Source organism: Poromitra crassiceps (genome assembly GCF_964638095.1).
Source record: "Poromitra crassiceps genome assembly, chromosome: 2".
Taxonomy (NCBI): Eukaryota; Metazoa; Chordata; class Actinopteri; order Beryciformes; family Melamphaidae; genus Poromitra; species Poromitra crassiceps.
The window spans coordinates 112024713-112040136 of NC_139624.1; the positions used below are offsets into that span (position 1 = coordinate 112024713).

General features: G+C 41.7%; 1 protein-coding gene across 4 annotated transcripts in view; it reads left to right on the forward strand.

Annotated features, from left to right (window-relative positions):
• The window catches only part of col11a1a (collagen, type XI, alpha 1a), a 178239-nt gene that overhangs the window by 85799 nt on the left and 77016 nt on the right, over positions 1 to 15424 (forward strand). For all 4 annotated transcript variants that reach the window (XM_083631995.1, XM_083631997.1, XM_083631996.1 and 1 more), the window contains 5 exons: positions 3187 to 3231; positions 5693 to 5746; positions 8550 to 8594; positions 11734 to 11787; positions 11971 to 12015. In XM_083631995.1, the coding sequence (XP_083488121.1) occupies positions 3187 to 3231; positions 5693 to 5746; positions 8550 to 8594; positions 11734 to 11787; positions 11971 to 12015 (243 nt within the window). The remainder of the gene's footprint in view (positions 1 to 3186; positions 3232 to 5692; positions 5747 to 8549; positions 8595 to 11733; positions 11788 to 11970; positions 12016 to 15424) is intronic.

Genomic DNA, 15424 nt, shown 5'->3' on the forward strand with positions numbered 1-15424 from the left:
AAAGTGTATAGTAAAGTAAAGTATTTTCCAAGCTTGCCGGCTTCGGTGCGAGCGAGCGGAAGTGACGTGGCATATGGAGGCATGGTTTCACCTAAACTGGGTTGTAAACGGTATACACGCAACCAGGACACATACCCTCAATCCGGCTTTCCACCCGCAGACACAGCCAATTGTGCCTGTATGAACGCCCGACCAGAGGTAACACGGGGGCGTAAACCTTGTGTTGGTAAGCAGGGAATCTACTGCTACACTACCCGGATGCCCAGTTTTAATTATTAGTTTTAAAGTGGGCTGGCTAGTTAGTTTAGTTTTTAGTTTTTGAAATGCTTAGTTTTAGTTGAGTTTTTTGTCAGGGGTGAGATTAAAAAAATATTGTGTAATAAAAACTCAACAAAACATCATACCATAAAAACCATACACAAAAGACAACTATAAGAGATGCGTGTCATTAACCAGAATCCAGACAAAATTCTACTGTAGGCTTATGTAGGAAATAGAATGACAAAGCCGAAAACAAAGATGTTTTCCGTATAATTGTAGTTTATTTTAGTTAATTTTGTAAACACACAATACAGTTTCAGTTAGTTAGTGAAAATGTTTTTTCAAACATAGTTTTTGTTATGTAAGACTTTATAACGTTCAGTCATAAGTCATTCATAAGCCTTTAGTTAATGATGAACTGATCATTTACAAAACATTAATATACATTTGTAGATTATTAATAAGTGCTATGTTAACATATCACAAATGTGTTGTAAGTCATCTATAAACTTTTATTAAAATGAAGTGTTCCTCACCTGTTATAAATGATGCCTAAATCATTTAAAATTAATTTACAAGGCTTTCTGCATCCCCTAATCTAAAGTGTAAACCATTCATCACACATAAATGTGTTACACAAGGGGGTAGCTCTGTCAAAATTGAAGCCAATGCGGAAGTGCACTTAAACCTGCATTCTTTCTTTCATCAGTGATGTCACAATTGCACGAGTGTAACCAAAAACCACAAATCACTGATGATGTCAGATTTATGATATCACCGATGATGTCACAGTGGGATTTATGACATCACTGATGATGTCACAGTGGGATTTATGACATCACTGGGATGTCACAGTGGGACTTATGACATCACAGTGAGACAATCACAGTGGGACAGAGAAACAGACAGACAGACAGACAGACAGAGCCCTAGCTCGCATTTATATATATACTGATGATGATGATTCCTAGGCTCTGCTAATTCCTAGGCTCGGCCCATGCACGGCAGAACAGAGATTGCCCACTTGCTCCCTTTCAGCTTGTCAAGCTGGCCCTGCAGCTCACATACGCAGCTCGACCTCTGTGCGGCCTCACCTGCTCTTACGACATCACTGATGATCACTGATGATGTCACAACTTTGCATCACTGATGACATCACATCGCTCTTATGACATCACTGATGATGTGACAATGCCACGGCCGAGCCCGCCCTGCAGCTCAACCGCTGTGCGGGCTCACATGCTATTGTCAGTTTAAATCTGTGTATGATTGTGAAAAATATGTTGTGTATGATCTATCTAAGAGCCAGCGATCTCTGTGTGCACAGTTTCGTTCTGGGATATTACCACTGCATATTGAAACAGGACGGTACAATGGAACTGAAGTAGATGAAAGGCTATGTGGCTACTGTGATCTTGGCGTAGTTGAGGATGAAACCCACTTTCTACTGTACTGCCCATTCTATGATGACCTAAGAAAAACACTCTTTGACAAAGTACCGTCACATGTAGGTCTGTCCCTGGATAACGATATTGTTAAATTGTTATTTAATAACCATACATTTGCAATATCTAATTATATCCATAAAGCCTGGAACAGAAGGAAACATCTAACTTATGCATAGTGGCACTGTAGATAGATCATACCAACATGGTTTCAATTTGTTTTCATTTCTAAGCATTCTTCACGTGGTTTGTATTGTAAATTGCATCATCTTGTCTAGCCGCTGACATCCTTTTTCTTGCCCTCCTTCACTCTATCTTGAATAGTTAGAAAGGGTAAAAAAAAAAAAAAAAAATGTGTAGGTCTGATTGGAGTCATATATTTTATTTATAATGTTTATTATTTTGTGTCAGTGTGTTGGCACTGGAAACAATTGTTGTATTTAAAATGTGTCTGAATAATCCCGTAAGAGATGGGCTGCGTGTAGCCAGACACGAAAATAAAATATTAATTCATTCATTCATTCATTCTTGCTCTTATGACATCACTGACGAATGACATCACTGATGATGTCACAACTTCACATCGTGTGACATCATCAGTGATTTATGACATCACGGATGACATCATCCGTGATTTATAACATCACTGATGACATCATCAGTGATGTCACTATGACACCTTCAGTGGGACAAAAATTTAAACAGAGAAACAGAGAGAGCCCACATTGCCAAATTTATAGATATAGATAGATAGATAGATAGATTAGTTCATCATTAACTAAAGACTTATAAATGACTTACCACTGAACGTTATTATAAAGTGTTACCTTGGTTATTTGTATTTGTTAGCTTTTGTTAACGATATCAACTTTGACATGAACACATGCAAACTTTGAAGTGTACGCACTCCTACAAGCATGCCGGATGATTATGCCTACCGACACACACACACACACACACACACACACACACACACACACACACACACACACACACACACACACACACACACGCGCACACACACCTACACACGCACCCACACACTCACACCACACACACACACACACACACACACACACACACACACACACACACACACACACACACACACACACACACACACACACACACACACCTACACACACACACACACACACACACACACACACACACACACACACACACACACACACACACACACACACACACACACACACACACACACACACAAGCTTAACATTCCTTTGCCAACTGAACTATTTACAACTCCAACAAACTCCCCAGTCTCTCCAGCTAGTGTGTGTGTGTGTGTGTGTGTGTGTGTGTGTGTGTGTGTGTGTGTGCGTGCGTGCGTGCGTGCGTGCGTGCGTGCGTGCGTGCGTGCGTGCGTGCGTGCGTGCGTGCGTGCGTGTGTGGGTGGGTGTACATGCTTGTGGTTGCCATGGGAACAGACCCTAATTTCTGTCTGTGTGTCTCATAGGGTCTTCCCGGTCCTCAAGGCCCCATCGGACCGCCTGGTGAAAAGGTACGTTGTCATTTATCTCTTGTAACATTTCTGCAAAAATGTCTTGGAAGAATATTACAGAAGAATGTAAGTTGTTGTTGTTGTTCCAGTAGAGAAACCTTTACAGAAACATCTAAAATATTCTCATTTAGAAGACATAACTGATTATGATGGTAAGTATTTTGGTTAGTCTTTTCTCATAATAAATAAATCAGTCAATCAATCAGGATTCGAAAGAGAAAAGGTTCAATATAATATCACGTAGCTTTTCATGACCGCTTAGTCTTGTCCCTTGCCAAAACAGCAATATTTTATGGTTTCTAAGCATTTCCATATTTGACAGTTGTATGGGCCGGTCCTTTAGAACCTTTTTCATATCATGGACCCCTAATTTAGTCCACATTAGAGCACCAGACCCCTATTTGATGGGATTTTGTCTCTCAGAACTCAAATCTGAGAATATTTTGTATTGTCAGATATGATTTAGTCCAGAACTCTTACTAAATAATGACGTTTAACAAGTCATACATTTTCTGGGGCCTCCTGGAATGCCCTCAAAGACCCCTATTGGTCCCGGAACCCCATGTTGAGATCCACTGCTTTAGAAGTCATAACAAGAACCCCATGTTGAGATCCACTGCTTTAGAAGTCACAACAAGAACCCCATGTTGAGATCCACTGCTTTAGAAGTCACAACAAGAACCCCATGTTGAGATCCACTGCTTTAGAAGTCACAACAAGAACCCCATGTTGAGATCCACTGCTTTAGAAGTCATAACAAGAACCCCATGTTGAGATCCACTGCTTTAGAAGTCACAACAAGAACCCCATGTTGAGATCCACTGCTTTAGAAGTCACAACAAGAACCCCATGTTGAGATCCACTGCTTTAGAAGTCACAACAAGAACCCCATGTTGAGATCCACTGCTTTAGAAGTCACAACAAGAACCCCATGTTGAGATCCACTGCTTTAGAAGTCACAACAAGAACCCCATGTTGAGATCCACTGCTTTAGAAGTCATAACAAGAACCCCATGTTTAGATCCACTGCTTTAGAAGTCACAACAAGAACCCCATGTTGAGATCCACTGCTTTAGAAGTCACAACAAGAACCCCATGTTGAGATCCACTGCTTTAGAAGTCAGAACAAGAACCCCATGTTGAGATCCACTGCTTTAGAAGTCAGAACAAGAACCCCATGTTGAGATCCACTGCTTTAGAAGTCACAACAAGAACCCCATGTTGAGATCCACTGCTTTAGAAGTCACAACAAGAACCCCATGTTGAGATCCACTGCTTTAGAAGTCATAACAAGAACCCCATGTTGAGATCCACTGCTTTAGAAGTCAGAACAAGAACCCCATGTTGAGATCCACTGCTTTAGAACCCCATGTTGAGATCCACTGCTTTAGAAGTCAGAACAAGAACCCCATGTTGAGATCCACTGCTTTAGAAGTCAGAACAAGAACCCCATGTTGAGATCCACTGCTTTAGAAGTCAGAACAAGAACCCCATGTTGAGATCCACTGCTTTAGAAGTCATAACAAGAACCCCATGTTGAGATCCACTGCTTTAGAAGTCACAACAAGAACCCCATGTTGAGATCCACTGCTTTAGAACCCCATGTTGAGATCCACTGCTTTAGAAGTCACAACAAGAACCCCATGTTGAGATCCACTGCTTTAGAAGTCAGAACAAGAACCCCATGTTGAGATCCACTGCTTTAGAAGTCACAACAAGAACCCCATGTTGAGATCCACTGCTTTAGAAGTCACAACAAGAACCCCATGTTGAGATCCACTGCTTTAGAAGTCACAACAAGAACCCCATGTTGAGATCCACTGCTTTAGAAGTCAGAACAAGAACCCCATGTTGAGATCCACTGCTTTAGAAGTCACAACAAGAACCCCATGTTGAGATCCACTGCTTTAGAAGTCACAACAAGAACCCCATGTTGAGATCCACTGCTTTAGAAGTCACAACAAGAACCCCATGTTGAGATCCACTGCTTTAGAAGTCACAACAAGAACCCCATGTTGAGATCCACTGCTTTAGAAGTCACAACAAGAACCCCATGTTGAGATCCACTGCTTTAGAAGTCAGAACAAGAACCCCATGTTGAGATCCACTGCTTTAGAACCCCATGTTGAGATCCACTGCTTTAGAAGTCAGAACAAGTTTGAAGTTCTAATGTAGGGCCTTGAAAAGTGTTCAAATGCTGCAAATGCAGTTATTAGAGAGCCTATCTCTGTCACGCTGCCCTTTCTGTTATTGTGCCCATTTATAGTCTCACAGTTTTTATGTTCAATCAGAAATCGTCCGCTTTCGGTTAAATTGGCCTTGAATCCAATTGCAGGTAGCCTTATAAAGGTCTTAGGAAAGTTTTAAATTACCGTAGATACCCTGTTTGAACTCTGGTGATAGAGTGTTGTGGAAGCTGACCTCTGCTTGTGTTTGTCTGTGTCTCTGTCTTGGTGTACAGGGACCTGGGGGCAGGTCGGGGCTTGCTGGCTTACCTGGAGCTGATGGGCCTCCTGTGCGTGCTCTCGCCGTCTATACCCCCCCCCCCCCCCCCCCCTCCACACACACACGCACACGCACACGCACACGCACACGCACACACACACACACACACACACACACACACACACACACACACACACACACACACACACACACATATAACACTAGTGTTTACCTTAACACAAAAAAACTAAATTAAGTTATTTATTTCATTGCATAATAAACAAACAAAAAACACTACAGTAGAATCCAATACAAAGACACGTGTATCAGTGTAAACAACACACATTCCAACAACGAAAACCATCATAAAAGCATTCATCTATGGGGTTTTCCCCCTTAAAAGGCCTTATTATCCTCATATAACCTCCATCAGTTTCACCCTACTTACCTCTATAATATCAATTTGACATCATAAATATGTGTCAGACTTAAAAAAGTAGTTGGGTCCCACCTCCACCTCCTTGTGATACAGCGCAGAATGGAAACTGAGAATCCCTGTTGGAGGGTTAAGGCATGTTATGTTTCATGTTCGACGCAGGAGCACGCATTTCCATATTCATTGAACAATGAATGGAGAGGAAACATCTCCATTCAGATAACCGTGGTCACAACGTAACCGTTTGTTTCTCATCAATAGAATCTGTCATAGTACATCCTGTTGGGTTAAGGCATGTTTCTCATCAACAGAATCTGTCATAGTGCACGCCGGCGTTGTTATTCCAGACCTGTCACATCTTGCATCATCCCTCCCTCCCTGCCCTCGCCAGCAGAGGTGCACCAGCTCAAGAGGCAGGCAGGTGTCCCGCAGTCGCCCTGGGGCCCTAGAGCCTGTCGATTTACAGCCCGCTGCCTCAACCTCACACCTCAGATTAGAAGAAGTGCCAGGTGTTGCCAGCCAAAGGTTTCGATACAGATAGATATGTATCAGTGTGTCTAGAGCTGTGCATGTGGGCCTGAAGCAACTCTGCAGCTGTTAAAGTCTCCCTGCTCCATCACTCCAACACTGCAAGGCACTTGCTGTTAATCTACTAGCATAAACCCTAGAATAAATATGGATGTAGCTACCGTGACGTCATGCATTGGTTTGTGAACTCCCGTTTTGAACCCTCAAGTTTCGCATTTTGACCGTCACCATCTTGATTTTTGGAGCCAGAAGCCAATCACTGGATAGGCGACCTGTCAATCACGCCCCAAAGCATAGACTGCTTTATCGTCTATTTTACTATAAATGGGACCATCATTTACAAAATGAACATCATGCTGTATTGAAAAAGACTTGAAACTAGCAATTGAGACCATAAACTCATTATTAGGAAAGTTTTTAGTGAGAAGTACGGTAATTTTCCCTTTCACTTCCATACATACAATGAGACTTCTGCAGGCAGTGGAGCCTTCCCCTGCTGGCCATTAGAAAGAATGCAGTTTTACGACACTTCCGCATTGGCTTCATTTTTATTTGACAATGTGACAATTTATTAGAAGGATAAACCCCTTGAGATGAACCATGTTTTTTTAGGGGAGTCTTTAAAGTCGAGCTAAAATGGCATTTCCAGGTGATGTGATTCCTTATCATGCCATATTGCCAGTGAAACAGGGTAGAGAGGAGGGACATAGTGTGTGGAATTCGATTTGACAGTTGGAAAGTGGGCGTGTCTGGGTTTAGGGCCTGGACTGACTGTGAGGGGCGATGCAGGCAGGCGAGTGCTCTGTGCCTTGGAGCAGCGCCCCGCAAAATAATGTATTGTACTGGACAAATCTGAAACTTACCGTTCACGTTTCAATAACAAACAAACACAATATACGGTAATGTAAATACATCCCTGTGCACTGCATGCTTGCTGGCTGGCTCACTGCACCCAGCCTCAGAGCAGAGGACCTGGCTCCTCCTGGGTGCACAGCCTCCTTCTCCCCGAGGGAGCGAGCTGGCTGCCCGCCTTGAAGCTGCGATGAGCAGCGGTAAATAACGATATTCCTGGAATGCCAGTTAACGAGTCAGTTACATGTCCTTTGCATTCTACATTAAGTAAAGACATTACCTTTCGTTAGGGTTAGGGTTACATACTTATTGGCTATGTATATTAACATTTATGGGCTAGAAAGGTCTGCCCATGTAGGCAGCCATGTTGCCTGCTCTGAATTTTCTCATAGCCATGAAGGTTGATTGACAGCTGTCATGTCATATCAAATTGGGTTGAAATTTGATAGTACTACCTGACGTCAACACACTGTAGATTTGATTATGAATGAATTCAGCATGGTTGAATTTTGATGTAAATGGTAAATGGTAAATGGCCTGCATTTATATAGCGCTTTTATCCAAAGCGCTTTACAATCAGTAGATAGTCTACATTCACCCATTCATACACCGATGGCGGCAGGCTGCCACGCAGGGTGCCTACACACCATTGGGAGCAAGGAGGGTTAAGTGTCTTGCCCAAGGACACAGCGACAGCAGCTGGGAGGGAGCGGGGATCGAACCGCCAACCCTTGCGTCATTGGCCGACCCGCTCTACCTCCTGAGCTAAAGCCGCCCCCATGATGTAAACCAAATAAATTTTTATTTTTATTTTTTTTGTGCATACATTGCATACATAGGTGCACTGTATAACCAGGGATGTGATCTAAAATAGTAAAAAACAAACAAAAAAAACAACATTTCAGCTAGATTTTAACAAATATACCAACTGACATACACTCCACAACATCACATTCTCTCACTTCTCTTGATGTTTTCTCCCAGTATTAACATTCACACTTGACTGATTGAAGTGTTGAATGACTGAGAAACATGTCTGTGACTGCTTATTCTACAGGGTCATCCTGGGAAGGAGGGTCCCCCCGGAGAGAAAGGAGCCCTAGTAAGTGTATTTGATTGATTGATTGATTGAGTGATTGATTGATTGATTGATTGATTGATTGATTGATTGATTGATTGATTGTTTATGTTTATGTTTATGTTTATGTTTATGTTTATGTTTGTTTATTTATTTATTTATAAGGACAGCACATATTAATCAACATTTCTGTAAATGTGCCAGTGTTACAAATCAACCTACAAATCAATAAAACCTACAAAGTCAATAAAATTGACAGTCAAGACAGTAATAAGCCATAAAGACAACAACAGCAACATAACAAGAATTCATAAAACACATCACAGGTCATACAGAGCAACAGTTAAACATCATTACGATAAAAAGCCATGCACAGCAGCAAGAGACAACAGAACAGCAATACATAAAAACAGCCACAGCAAACACCCATACCGCACAAATAGCCATGCAAGCAACATAAAACCACACACAGCCAAGCAATAATGACCATAAATATTACCGATACAATACAAGAGACACTAGGTTGATCTTAAAAATATGTTACCACATTATTATTAACAACGAAGCCAACGCGTTTCCCGATTGCTTCTTAGCCTAAAATCATCTTCCGTTAAGAAGGCTGCGTTTCCCAAAAGCTTCTTAGCGCTAAGATGATCTTTCGTTAAGAAGGTTTTGTAAGAAGGGTCTGGGGCATTCTTAACACCTTCTTAATGACGAAACACTGGCAGATCCAGCCGCGTCAGGCAAAAGGAGATACTTGTGTCCACTGTTCCTCTTGTGTTTTTCCCTTTTTCCTTTCTTTCATGCACCCTTTAGTGTTTAAAATTGGGGAACACTTGAAAATCTCCCCTGTATGTATGGTTACTTGTGTTTTAAATGTTTTACCGTAGGCTATATTCCTCTAATCAGAATGGATTCCTTTTATAATAAGAATCTTGTGGATTTATATAGCACCTTTCACAGAACCCAAGGTCGCTTAAATTCTGTAGTGTTTCTCGCAATTTTGTTGTATGCTGTGTATATAAAGCAATTTGAACTGCAGTCCATGTCTGAAATAAATAATGTTTAATAGAAGAAGTTCTTGTTTAACATGACCACGATTAGGTTATTCTACAACAGTGTTTCTCAACCACTGGGTCGTGGCCCACTGGTGGGCTCAGAGTGCCATCAAGTGGGCCGCAGAGGACCTCTTCTTGCTCCGCTTCTTAAGAGCCTTTTTTTTTTTTCTTCTTCTCTTCTGTTAAGAAGGCGTTTGGGAAACACTTCTTTGGAGCCTTCTTAACTCCTTAAGAAGCTTCTTAACGCCTTAAGAAGCTTCTTAACTCTTAAGAAGCTTCTTTGTTGGGAAACTCAGCTTCTTAAGAGTTAAGAAGCTTCTTAAGGAGTTAAGAAGGCTCCAAAGAAGTTTTTCCCAAATGCCTTCTTATCAGCCTTCTTAACACATCGCTAAAGAAGGCTCTTAAGAAGCATCTTAACTGGAGCTGTCCAGCATCTCGATGTGAAAGGTCCTCTGCGGCCCACTAGATGGCACTCTGAGCCCACCAGTGGGACACGACCCAGTGGTTGAGAAACACTGTTGTAGAATAACCTAATCGTGGTCATGTTAAACAAGAACTTCTTCTATTAAACATTATTTATTTCAGACATGGACTGCAGTTCAAATTGCTTTATATACACAGCATACAACAAAATTGCGAGAAACACAGAATTTAAGCGACCTTGGGTTCTGTGAAAGGTGCTATATAAATCCACAACATTCTTATTATAAAAGGAATCCATTCTGATTAGAGGAATATAGCCTACGGTAAAACATTTAAAACACAACATACAGGGGAGATTTTCAAGTGTTCCCCAATTTTAAACACTAAAGGGTGCATGAAAGAAAGGAAAAAGGGAAAAACACAAGAGGAACAGTGGACACAAGTATCTCCTTTTGCCTGACGCGGCTGGATCTGTCAGTGTTTTGTCATTAAGAAGGTGTTAAGAAGGCTCCAGACCCTTCTTACAAAACCTTCTTAACGAAAGATCATCTTAGCGCTAAGAAGCTTTTGGGAAACGCAGCCTTCTTAACGGAAGATAATTTTAGGCTAAGAAGCAATCGGGAAACGCGTTGGCTTTGTTGGCTTCTTACGGGATCCTTAAGAAGGGTCAAAGAAGCTTCTTAGCGCTAAGAAGCTTTTGGGAAACGCATGCCTTCGTAACGAAAGATCATCTTAGGCTAAGAAGCAATTAGGAAATGCGTTTGCTTCTTAAGGGGGCCTTAAGAAGGGTTAAATAAGCTTCTTAGCACTAAGAAGCTTTTGGGAAACCCAGCCAATGTTATCTTACCTATCAATGTGGGAGTTTGACATGTTATATTACATGTTCTTATCAATTATGTTGATAATTCATGTGAAATTCATATTAGTATTCAATCTGTGATTTTAAGAGAAAACACCCTTCCACATTATTCGATAATGTTACATGTTTATTTTGCTTCTAGCTAGATGGCTAGCTAACAAGGCTAGGTAACTCACTACACAACCACGCTAACTGTGCGTTCACACTTGGGGCGGAGAATTGTGTTACTCACTCGAGTTTGACTGCGCAAATTCCTTGCATGAGTTGAAAACGTTCAACTTGAGCGAATAATTCACGCGAATAGCTCAAGCGAATAGCTGCTGAGGCGAATATCGGGTCATTTGCGCTGGGAAATTCCGCTTCATTTGCTCTTTAAATGGCGTCTGCTCGCGTGTTTGCATTGACTTTGTAATCTCGCCCCGTGAATTTGGGAAATTGTGTTTGGTGTGAACGCAACATAAAAGAGACAAAAAATACTACTGTATGATAATGTTAGCTAAACTACTATTATCCATATTTAATGTTACAGTACTTGTTGTTAGTTATCTTAATGTGGAGGGATCCACGTTAGTACATACAGATGGAATTTACCTTTGGCCAGTTACTAATGCAATGCTTATGGAGAGCCTACAAAGTTTGTAGGCTAAGTCTGTAATAGATGCAAGTCAATATACTCAAGTTAAAGTACAATTAGTGACTTAAATATATGAATCAATATGACTCAAATGTAGTTAAACAACTCAACATTCACCCAGGCCATGTGTCTCCTCTTCCATCCACACTGTATAGCAGGCAGTAAAGTAACCATGCTCCTTCTCTCCAGGGTCAGCACGGACCACAGGGCCCTATCGGCTATCCTGGACCTCGCGGTGTCAAGGTATGCTCTAGTGATACTGTAGGCATCAGATACAGGGAGGTAGACTGTCCACTGACTGCTTACCCCTTCCTAGACAAGAACATCGTCTGTTCTATTCTATTCTATTCTATTCTATTCTATTCTATTCTATTCTATTCTATTCTATTCTATTCTATTCTATTCTAAATCTCCTCTGTCCAACAGGGTGCAGATGGTGTCCGCGGTCTCAAGGGTGGAAAGGGAGAGAAGGTATGGATGTTTCTACACATCATTTCTGCATTGTGCACATCGGATTATTCATTTACCACTAGGCCCAAGAGTTTATGGATCACATTATATATATTGAGTATATGGCTAAAATGCCATGATGGCTGTTTGCAATTTCATCAACACACGCTACGATGATTAATTATTCCATCTCATGTTGCTATTTAAAATAATGTCATTTCATTGTCATATTGACAAAAATGATGCAATGATTTTTGTTTTGTTACTTGTACTCGACAGATTAAATGGATTCTGACAGTGACACAAAAGTGACAGCTTTGGTTATAAGATAGTGTAGAGTTAAAGAAAAAAAATATTTAGTTAAATGTTGCAAATGTAATCTACACTAAAGGTCTTTGCACACACAGTCCGATTGTTTTCATACGTTTTTTTTAATCCGTCATCTGAAAACACAGACGGGTCCCAGCTCGCAAAAATATATTGACTAATGCTAAAAACGCAGAAAATCGAACCTGATCCGTAAACTTTAATGACGGACGAAGGTTTCGGAGTCAGTGTGTAAACATGACACATGAGGCCTTATTTATTTTTAAACATGCGACAATTTCAGATTAAAAATACGGACTGCGCAAAATCCTTAACGGACTCGGTGCGCAAAATCCTTAAGAGTGTTGCTTCTTTTGTCTGCTATGATTCATTATTTTAGTTGACTAAAATCATAGGCTATTTGAGTCAGTAAATAAATTACAAAATCTAATCAATAAACCAGGATTATAATCTGACTAAATGTAAAGGCTATTTCTATGGAAAGACTATAACTATTTAGATATCATCATCATATATCATATATCAGCATTATTTAAACAGCAGTGGGTGAAAGAGACTATGAGCAAAGCGAAACAGCATTGGGCAGCAGCCTTGTAAACGTCAGGGTATCCGTGGGTCTTGAAAAGTATTAAAAGTTGATAAATCAACTTATGGAAAATTAAGGCCCTTAAAAACGATTGAAAATTCTTAATCGCCATTTGAGACATATTAAATTCCGTACCTACTAGGCTGAGGGTGATAAATGAGCTTATGGTATTGTCTCATATCGATCGCAGACCCCTGAATTGAATCGATATCATATCGTGGCGGATTACTAATCTACCTGACAGAAGTGATTTGTGTACGTTTACCAGCATCTGGTGAAAAAAATCCTTCAGCTTTGGGTGACTGTCATCAGTCCGTCACGATTCCGTCTGACAGCCCGGGAGGAAAAAGCTTGTTGCAGCGCTTTGAGGCACCAGGCATGGAGCCGTTTTATGGAGCTTTTTCCTGGAAGAAGATTGTTGCTTTTCTCCGCTTGCTGGTTTTGTGGGACAATAACCGTTGCTTCTGGGTAACTTTAGGTGTGAAGTAGCGCTTCATAAGGTGGCCAAGAGCGGCATCTATCACATGACGGTGAAAACATGGATTGACATGATATCACATCAATGGGGAGGGGAGGGGAGTGTTAAGAGTATGAACATTCAAATAAGCATATCTTCTTCAACTATCTTCAGATTTCAATGTATGACACAATTTCAAATCTTACAATCTGCACTTTCATAATCTGTAAAAAACTGAAAAATAACCTTGGCCGTCTGGCCGACTTGTTACCCAAACCACATACCACACAACAGCTTGTAGACATGTTTGATTTGGGGAATGAATCGTGTAGTGTTCAGTCACACAAGGTGAATGGAGAATGGTGCAGCGGTTTCCCACACGATGCATTGTCACTATACAAACAAAGCCGCCCGTTAATATGCGCGCCGTTCTTTTAAGATCGATCGAGTTAGGCCCTCCATAAAATCCATTATCTGGCCCAGAGGTGTTGTTTTCAGTGCGGTGACAGGTATTCATATCAGTTTTCTTTATTGAATAATTTATATAGAAAGATTCAAAAAGCCGAAACCTTGAGGAGAGAGAGTTTGTTATGAATAAAGGATGGGCTTTACCTCAGGCGTGTGTGTTTGTGTGGTCTTTGTGCTGTGGGTTACTGTCTACAGACATGCTCAGTGCTGCATTATGCATGAGGTAGGCTGGAAAACATGGACAGCTGACAGGGTGTCAGAGAGAGTGTCAAAAAGTGGCTGAACAGACAGAGTGGGGGAGGAACTTCTCTTGTGGATCTAAGACTAAAACTTTCATTCAATTACAATGTTTCTTGTTATTGCATGGAATCTGCATGCACTGTATTATAGATGTGTTGAATCCAGCATCTTTCCATTCGCCTAATTGTGTTAATACAGCTTTCCCTCACCTGCCAGTAGCTAAACACAGGCGTGAATAGCAGGGTTCCTACCTGCCAGTAGCTAAACACAGGCGTGAATAGCAGGGTTCCTACCTGCCAGTAGCTAAACTCAGGCGTGAATAGATAGCAGGGTTCCTACCTGCCAGTAGCTAAACTCAGGCGTGAATAGATAGCAGGGTTCCTACCTGCCAGTAGCTAAACACAGGCGTGAATAGCAGGGTTCCTACCTGCCAGTAGCTAAACACAGGCGTGAATAGATAGCAGGGTTCCTACCTGCCAGTAGCTAAACTCAGGCGTGAATAGATAGCAGGGTTCCTACCTGCCAGTAGCTAAACTCAGGCGTGAATAGATAGCAGGGTTCCTACCTGCCAGTAGCTAAACACAGGCGTGAATAGCAGGGTTCCTACCTGCCAGTAGCTAAACACAGGCGTGAATAGCAGGGTTCCTACCTGCCAGTAGCTAAACTCAGGCGTGAATAGATAGCAGGGTTCCTACCTGCCAGTACTGTAGCTACACACATACGTGAATAGCAGGGTTCCTACCTGCCAGTAGCTAAACACAGACGTGAATAGCAGGGTTCCTACCTGCCAGTAGCTAAACACAGACGTGAATAGCAGGGTTCCTACCTGCCAGTAGCTAAACACAGGCGTGAATAGCAGGGTTCCTACCTGCCAGTAGCTAAACTCAGGCGTGAATAGCAGGGTTCTTACCTGCCAGTAGCTACACACAGGCATGAAAAGCAGGGTTCCTACCTGCCAGTAGTTGAACACAGGCATGAAAAGCAGGGTTCCTAACTGCCAGTAGCTAAACTCAGGCATGAATAGCAGGGTTCTTACCTGCCAGTAGCTACACACAGGCGTGAAAAGCAGGGTTCCTAACTGCCAGTAGCTAAACACAGGCCTGAATAGCAGGGTTCTTACCTGCCAGTAGCTACACACAGGCGTGAAAAGTAGGGTTCCTAACTGCCAGTAGTTACACACAGGCGTGAATAGCAGGGTTCCTCAGTAGCTACACACAGGTGTGAATAGCAGGGTTCCTACCTGCCAGTAGCTAAACACAGGCGTGAATAGCAGGGTTCCTACACAGGTGTGGAAAGTCTTGAAATTATTTAAAATGAATTTGATCATTTTCAGGTCTTGGATAGGAAAATGG